Source organism: Phoenix dactylifera, chromosome 5 (assembly GCF_051530095.1).
Source record: "Phoenix dactylifera cultivar Ajwa chromosome 5, Ajwa_hap1_PhDact_Kaust_v1.1, whole genome shotgun sequence".
Taxonomy (NCBI): Eukaryota; Viridiplantae; Streptophyta; class Magnoliopsida; order Arecales; family Arecaceae; genus Phoenix; species Phoenix dactylifera.
Window position 1 is genome coordinate 18,876,461 of NC_143194.1, and position 9,098 is coordinate 18,885,558.

Consider the following 9,098-nt stretch of genomic DNA (forward strand, 5'->3'; position numbering starts at 1 on the left):
GTTAACATTAATTGTATTAATATATTATAAATATATTAATATATTGATTAATAATATTTATAAATAATAATATATTTTATTTATAAATATTAATTATATCATATTATATTATAATACTAATATTGTATTATATTATATAATTACATAAGGGAATATGATATTATATATTTGGTTTTAATACTATATATTGTATCATCATATTTCATGGTTAACATCTTATTATCTTATACTATGTATTATTTGTAATTAATATAACACAATAATATTACATATTACAATATAATAATATATAATTTTATAAAAATAATTATGTAGCAATATCATGATTACACTCCCACAATAAACAACCAAACATAGAAACTGCAATTTGCAATTTTCAAATGCAAACAATCAAACAAATATTACACATGCAGGATTTAACATTCCTAGGAGGCATCTAGGCAAGCAGGCAGCCCCAAAATTTGATCATATATCGCACGTAACCTAGTGGAAGCTTTATAAAGGATCTACACCGCGCTGAACGAAAAGCTGAGAAGAATTTTAGAAAACAATGGCACAATTTAAGTCAGATACTGCTCCCACCCCTGAATGATTCTCAAAGCCAGCAGCGTATTGCAGAAGAGACTTGAATTTCCAATAACCTACCTAAACAATGCCCTGGTAGGAAAAATGCTCTCATGATTGTCATTGTGTATAAAAATTCAGTACTGAACATAAATTCACAGAATTTTTATGCAGGTGCCTAATCTCATTTTGCGCACTATCAGTGTAGAACAAGCTTATTAATCTACTTTTCTTCACCATCCATGTGAAACAATCTTGTTGTCAACCCCCATTGAAATAGAGAGGTGGATTGCCCCCTTCGGCTTCTGGTGGGGGGAATAAAAAAGACAAAGTAATAGTGCTTTAATATGACACCATAGAGGGAAAATTTATCTTCTAATCTGCTTGAACAATATCTTTAAAGAGGTACCCCGGGAACATTATTTGGAGGCTCGAAAACAATAAATACTATCCTGCAAGTCCCTGTCAACACAAAAGGTTTGTGATACTGATCTAACCAGAAAAGACATCACATCATGCCTGGTCTCCATGATCAATGATAGACATCTCAAAACTTCTTTAGTTATATAACTTGAGATAATTAACTCAAACCTTTCTTCAACAGTGTTTCCATTCCGAATGGTAACATTAGGTTCACAAAACATGGCCAAGCGCCCAAATAACTTAAGATAGCAGATCAAAGGGTGTGAAAAGGAAGAAAAAGAACAAAGTGATGCAAATAAAGTTGCTTAAAAAACATGAAAAATCTAAACTAGTATTGTGAACACAAAGAAGGACCCACTTGACAGAAAGAACTCAGCCTTAATTAGTCCCCAGAAGAACTATAACCAGTTATCACTTGGCATTCCTTCATCTCATCGATCCTTATGCTATTTTAGCTTTTGAAAAGTCCATTTCTGGATGCTGCAGGAGTAAACACCATGACACTAATAAGATTCAGAAAGAAAAAGATTTGCACCCAAAACCATGAGGAAATTGATAAAGGTTGCTTACCTGGGCCATGAATTTCTTGAGAATTTCTTGCTTCTGCATCTCATCAGTTGTAGGGAGACCCATAGCTTTCTGTCGCTGATCAAACTGGAAGCAACAAAGCAATCGGACAAGGTTAGGGCATGGAAAGAAAGATATAAAAGCCTCAATGCCAAAATGCCTTATTGTCTTAGAAATTTAAATCTCAGAGAATGTGATGAGTTATATGCTAATATTCCATGAATACAGAAAAAACTAAATCAATCTATTAACATACTTAGCATACCATAACTGCAGGAATAAATATTATAAAAAAGAAGAAAAATAGCTTGAAAGGAAAGGTAAGGTATGCATCTGTGCATGTGAGAGCTAAAAGTTACTTTCTGGTGGGCTATACACATTGTGAAAAAGAAACGTAAACAGGACATCAGGAACCTGCCATAAATTGAATGCCGGGAAGAAAAGTCAAAATCAAGAATTTACCATCATTTTCTCTACAGTTTGCCGAGTTTCAGGATCCAAATCAGATAACTTGCTGTTCTCAGGTTCTACTTTCTGGGTATCAATTTCAGGATCACCTTTCACCAAACATTTCCACCATTCCATTTGATTTTGCTTGGTCAAAAGGATAGAGATGGATTTTCCATCCTCTGTCACATGTGGGAATCATAATTATACAATGAAAGCATAAAATATCCTACAACGAAAGCACAGGAGACATGCAAAAATCAACACATACCTATACTCCAGAAGCAATCCTCTGCTTTGACTGACTGATACAGATCCCCCTGGATAATTCACAATACCCAAAAAATACAGGTGAGTGACCAAAATTTAATGAAGGAAAAAAGTAGTCTTTTAGATGAAATCCTAGAAAATATTCTCCTATACAGCAATAGAATAGGAAACTTGTGGCAGAACAAAAGATTAAGCTACTTACATCTATAATGGGAGGCTGTCCCTTAAGCCCAAACTTTAGATGGTTCTTTTTTATTTCACACATCACAAACCTTGATTTAGTTCCCTGAGGAACTGGAATATTGACAGTAACCTCTTGAAGCGTTTGAGTCCAAGAATACTTATCCAGATCCAGACCATTTCCAGAGTTTGGCACTATAAGAAGATATAGAGAAGAAAAGCTTTAGCAATCCGGGTTAATGCTCAGAAAGGATGTGATCCACACATAAAGAGAGGAAAATGATTTGCACATATTTCAGAAAAGTCAAGCTAAATATTTCAGCATGCAAAAATTGCACCCTATAAAAGAACATCTCCAAAATATAATGTTATGAAACCTTTACAACAAACCCAAAATAACAAGACTTAAAAGCATACATAATACGAGAAGATAAAGCTCAACATCAAACACACCATCATTTGGCAAAATCTAAGAGCTCTACTACACTGAATAGGAACCAACATTATATAGTGGGCTTTTCTCTCATTTTGGCAATTCAATCCGGCAACTAATATCAGTGTTACAGCCTCTACACTAGTTCCTGTGAAAATACCATCCTATGCAAGAAGACTGGATTGCCAGAGAGATAATGAAACATTAGCTTGATGGCATGGAATGCAAGCTACCTTGCCAAGAGTATCATGTCATCATGGACAGTCACCACCCCAACTATCCTATAGGGTCCAGAGAACCAAAAAGGCTATTTGTCAAAGTTCAGTTTGAGAGTGCCTCAAAAAAGGAAAAGGGGATGCATGCCACTCTAATTGAATCCAGCCTGCTGATATCACAAATAACTATCACACGTTTTTGCAAGATGAAGGGATTACAATCAAATAACTTCCAGGCATCCACATTACCACTCATGGGATCCACCACCATTAGTCCACAGTCAAGTTACCAAAAATAGATTTCACTCAACTTCTTTAAAGAATGTCCAAAGTGTCATTCAGAAACAATCCACTACAAATCCATTTCAATAATCTCCTCAGTATCATTACATAATAATAATCTCAAAGGAATAGCTTAATTAGCAAGAATTATCCTCTCTGTGGGGTCGACTCTATGGATCAAAGCATCACATCAAGTTTTGAGAAACCGTGATGAACGCTAAACCTAGCATAGGTGATGAACTCCTAGACAATCCAACTTGGGAAAGAGAAGGACCTACTAGTCATGAATTAGTATTTGAGATACTATTAAATTGTTAACTAGTCTAAATTAACAAAAGCAAATGGGCCATGTGTCGAACAATAAAGGAGTTTGCTTAATCATTATTGTTCCAAGACATCATGCAAAACTATAAGGCTAAAAATCATCAAAGTGACATTTTTCCATCATAAACATATGTCCAACAAATGAACCATCTCTTGTTGTACCTTTTTTGATTCTTGCATATGCAATGCAGTCCTAGGAGGTATCCTTCCCAAAAAGTATATTAATCTGTATGGATTAGTCTCACCAAATTCAACTCCATTAGTGGTTCTGTAATCAATTTCCAGTGCACATACTGAATGGTACTGGTTGATCATAGGATGAATACAAGCAAGATAGGTAGAAAAATAGCTATATCAAACCTAAGATATTAGAAGCAACATTTCCTCATTCAGATTGAGGCGTAAGCAATCTCAGATCATGATCATCTAGAGAAAATTTCATAATGTTCAACCAGGACAAATCAGATTAGATTAATTGATTTTGGGTTTGATTTTGATAAATGCTATTACTGGATAAATCAGATTCGCGTTTTTGTATATTGAGCATCCTAGAATTTTGGAGACACGAAGAGGAAAATGAGACAAGACAAAGACTGCTCCACTATAAGAGGCTTATGTATATCCTATTTCTTCTTTTCTTTTCATTATTGATTGACTATTCGAGGCTGGATTTGTATCCAAATGACTTTCAAACTATAACCTTGTTGGAGAATCAGTGAAATTAATGTGCAAACAGGAAACAACAAGCTAGAGATTCTCGACTAGATAACATCACTTAATTTTCTTCATTAGTAATGTCTACAGAAGCACATTAAAGTATTTCACTATGTTTCACCCATCTCATCTTATTATTCTTCCCAAAGTCATGTCCTAACCCTCAACTACCATTATTCATTACTTAAAGGCAAATCTAGTCTACAACCCTCTTTAGCCATTTATCTTTTCTACTTTCTTGTTGGAATGGCCCATAGGCAATGAGCTACACAATGGGAGTAGCCCTCCCCAAAATACCCCCTAATCCCCAAACCCTGCTGAAGGCAGGATTTGATCCCAGATTACATGGTCCAACTGCCAAAAACTTTACCATCTAAATAAGCTGGCACCTCCAGAAAACTGATCTGCATAAAGGATCTTACTATCTTCAAAAAGAACATAAAATGAAATAACATGAACTTACTTCAGCTATACCTCCAGAACAACCTTTCAAAAGTACAACATTGTTTTGTAATTCAAATGATGACCAAGATCAACAGCTGGCAACATTTCCAACCACTCTTACTATTTTTTAAACAATTACTAGACCTAGCCTAATAATTTATCTATATTCTTCCATTATCTTTCAGGAACAAAATATGGAAGTAGGGCTTCTTTTTTCATCACTTAATGGGAGGAGTACAGAGAAATAAAAGAATCTGTTCATAATGCAGTTGTGTGAAAAGCTACTGTTTAAGAATATCTGTGTGATTTGTGAATTAAGAATATGCAATTGGTTTGAAACTATGTTATCTTGAATGTTTTGTCTTAGGAACTCTGTAGTACCTATGCTTAATGCGCTTGGCCACACGATATAACATGATGCATCAAGAAGCTTGAAAAAGGATTTCCCCTTTTACACCCAGTTATCAAACCATCGTGTGAGCACTTGGTCTGGATTATGGGTCACACTCTCATATGACACACAATACAAGTCATGATAATATAATACTCCTCTTTTTCAAGTGCTAGATATTGTCATCCTTAATGTCTTTCTTTATCGCAGGCTGTGTTACTCCAACACTTGCATTCAGCTCCTAGAATTTGTATCGAAATCAGATATATATCAGAATTAGATACATAATACACTTGGATACTGATCAGACTTTTTAGCCTTAAAAATTTGTAATTGTATACCTCCAACAATGAGTTCAACCAACTATGTGTTATAAGTGCACTTTTATTCTTTTTAGAGATTGGTTAAGAATGCATGCTCTAAAATAACTTTCCAAAATGATATTTTGCTCTAAAATCCTAAAGTTAAGTAGGAAACTAAAAAAAAAAAGCATATTGCAAGACTTCGATAAATAATATCTCTTAATATTATATTTGAAAAAAAATTCAGAGAATTTTATAAGATATTTAAATATATATTTTTTAGTTAAATTAGTTTTTTCTATGTAACCCCATATATATTTTTTCCCTCTTATCGGGTCGGACACTTGGAAAAAATGTCTTGTTTCCATGCAATGCTCATGACAGGATAGAGTATCCAAGCATAACGTCGATGCTTGGAAGGAAATTGACAAAGAAATAGGGCAAAAGAGGGGACACAAAAGAGGACCTTTAGCTAGTTAGCAGAAATATTACGATTATACATGCCTATGGTATCCTAAAATACAGAGATAATGAGATCCCAACCTCCTTCAATCCTTTACCCTTCTTCATCATCTTACCATTTTTTGGAGGTCATCCCACCTTGAGCATCAAAGCGATAACTCCTTCCGACATCCAAAAATTCTCTAAGGACTCGTTTGGTTCACGGAAAAAAAATTTTCTCACCGGAATGTTTTTTTCTGAAAAAATGATTCCTAACAATATGATGCCTGAGAAAATGGTTTTAGCATGTGTTGGTTGATCATGGAAAGTGGCACATTGTAGAGTGGTTTATGTTTGGTTGAGCATTTACTTTTCTGAAAAAGTTGTATGAAATACCTACTTATCCATAATAAAGAAAAATACCTTACAAATGGATTTTAAAGGCTTAAGGATACATTTGAAAAAAAAAGGACCCAATTTCCAACGGGTAGAAAAGTAGCTTTTCCATATCTACCATGGGTTTTTCTTTTTCATGAAACATGAAAATCTTATTTCTATGGAAATGTTACTTTTCCATATCTCTTCTTTGAAAACTCCAACCAAACAAAAGGCATTTCTTTATTTTTCCGTTGACTAAAATTTTCCCCCTTCTTTTCCCACAAACCAAATGAGTCCTAAGTGTCTATATAGTTCTAGTTAAGTGTCATGCATATTTTTCTTTCTAATGTAGTACAGTATAAATATATTTTTTTAATAAAAAGTATCTTTGACCACTTATCTTAGTTTAGTAGTCAAGACATTTTGACATGTGCAGACATCTTTATCTGTACATATTTGTATAGAAGTGCCCATTTGTTAGGGTTTTTGACATTGAAATGTCAAAAACTTTGGGACATCATGAAACTTGGAACTTGTGCCACTTCTCTACCTAAAATGTGTTGTGGCTAGCTTGAACTTAGAAGGTTATCCTTAGAATTGTACTTTTCATTCTTCCTTCACTTGCTGATATCACTCTGCTTGTTTAGCTAACTCAACCTAATATTTGAATTGTAGTTCTTTGTTCTTTGCACCTTGACTTGCATGACCTTGCCTTCTTGATCTTTAATTCTATATTTAAATCAAATAGAGTATAACTAGGATTAGAAATCAGCGTCAACTAGTGTATATAAGCTGACCAAACTTTAAACTGCTTGACTGAACATGGACAAGGAAGCACAATAGCATAAGTCCAAAACTGTAAGATAAGCAAAAAAGTAGTAAATAGTTGGAGTTCTTGAATATGCTTATGTGTCTCGTAATTCATGCTTGGTTAATAATGTCTGTGGATGATCGTGCTCTAAATAACAGAAAAGCACAGCATCCAAAACTGTGAAATGACAGTATGCGAGTCTTCAAAATAATTACACTAAGAATCTCAATTTGCTCATCCACTGCAAGATTCATGAGCACCAAGCAACTATCAAGGTAACCGAACAAACATAAACAATAACTAAGTGAAGAATTATTCAGTGAATATATCAATGAGTTCAATGGAAACCTTATGATATAGTGCAATCAAAATAAAAATAAATGTAACATTGTTTATATTCTCTTCCTCCATCTTTCATAATGTATTTTTATTCTTATATTATTTGAAAATTCATTTCCTAGTCACTAAAATATCAAGAATTTCAAGAAAATCAATCCAAATTATACGAAGAGAAATTAATTAAGAAGAAAGATTGCAAGCGATGTCTCATAATTTAATTCAAATATGTTCTGAAATTTAATGCAATCCACTCAGCCAAAGCTATAAACGAAATCAAGAGAAGGGGAAAAAATCAAAAGTCAAGGAGAGCACCAAATCAAAAAAAACGAGTTAGCCGGAAAGAATCATGTGCTAATCTAGGGTTAGAAGAAAACAAGGGAAAGAAGGGATGCAGAAAGCTCACATATTGGACCCTCTTTTCCATTGGCCTTGTCAGCTTCCACTGCCCGTTCTTTGTCGGATGCACCAACCTCGACCGGCTGGTGCAGCTGCTTGGGAGCATCCACCTCCACCTTCTTCTCTGGAACCTTTGTGGCCGTCTCTTTGGGGCGCTTCTCCGCCTCTACCGCCCTCTTCTTCAGCCTTTCCTCAGCGTCCAACTTCTCTTTGGCTGCGGCCACCATGGCCGTTATTTTGCTCGCCGCCGCCCCATCTTTGAAGAGGTCCGAGCGCCGCCTTACAAGATCGATCGCCATCTCGAGGAAGGGCATGGGTCCCTTCCTCTCAAGAATCGAGCTCATAACCTCCTCGTCAGCATCGAGGCCTGAGGTGGAAGAAGAGGAAGAGGGCTTCTGCTGTTCTTCTTCCTGGAATTCCGAGATGACGGCCATGACGAGAACAGAGAGATCCAAAAAGAAACTGGCGAGACGAATTGAGAGACTTTGGAGAAGCCCTGTTTTGAAGGGGCGCACTTGCTGCTTTAGTCCCCGAAGAACCTAGAAACTTTTTTTTTTTTCCCCAGCATCAACCGGACCAAATACTGGGCTCATTTTGGCATAACTGACTTACATCTGGAGCCCAGCTATCTAAATTAGCTCCAACTTTTATAAGCCGACTTAAATAATGCATGAGTTAGGGCTGGCGCTTGATTTGATATTAATTTTAAGCTTAGACTTTAAAATCAAACCTGAATTGTTTATTATTATTTTGAGCTCAAATTTGAGTTTGATTTTAAAGTACGAGTCTGATTGTTCGGTTTGATAATTCTAAATTGAGTTGAAATCAATTTAAGTTTGAATCGCTTTGATCAAGTCTTATCAAATTGACCCCGATCAAGTTGTGTTAGCTTTCATCTCAGTTTGAAATTAATTTTGACTTCATGTTTGATTTGTTTAGCTGCAAAATAAGCTTATTCAAGCTTTCCTTGAGCTAGGCAATTCTTAATTTGACCTTATCTTTCTCACTTTGTTAAACAACCCTATATCCTAGTTCCATGTTATGAGTTGTGGGCTTCTCTAGTTTCTCCAATAAACATAAGTTTTGATAAATTGGATTGTTTCAAATGGGAAACTGTATAGAGTAATTCATGGATTGAGAGGTATAAAGCTTAAGAAGTACACAAGTAAGAGTTCTT

At 35.1% G+C, this 9,098-nt stretch overlaps 1 protein-coding gene across 1 annotated transcript; it reads right to left on the bottom strand.

The window, feature by feature from the left end:
• Nucleotides 1-1,156: 1,156 nt before the first annotated feature.
• Nucleotides 1,157-8,544, bottom strand: LOC103721229 (protein BOBBER 1-like). Its single transcript, XM_008811347.6, has 6 exons — nt 7,929-8,544; nt 2,474-2,646; nt 2,273-2,321; nt 2,017-2,183; nt 1,558-1,641; nt 1,157-1,467 (listed from the first exon to the last, which is right to left on the bottom strand). The coding sequence occupies exons 1-6, from the start codon at nt 8,353-8,355 to the stop codon at nt 1,429-1,431; spliced, it is 939 nt and encodes a 312-aa protein (XP_008809569.4). The 5' UTR covers nt 8,356-8,544; the 3' UTR covers nt 1,157-1,428.
• Nucleotides 8,545-9,098: the final 554 nt, after the last annotated feature.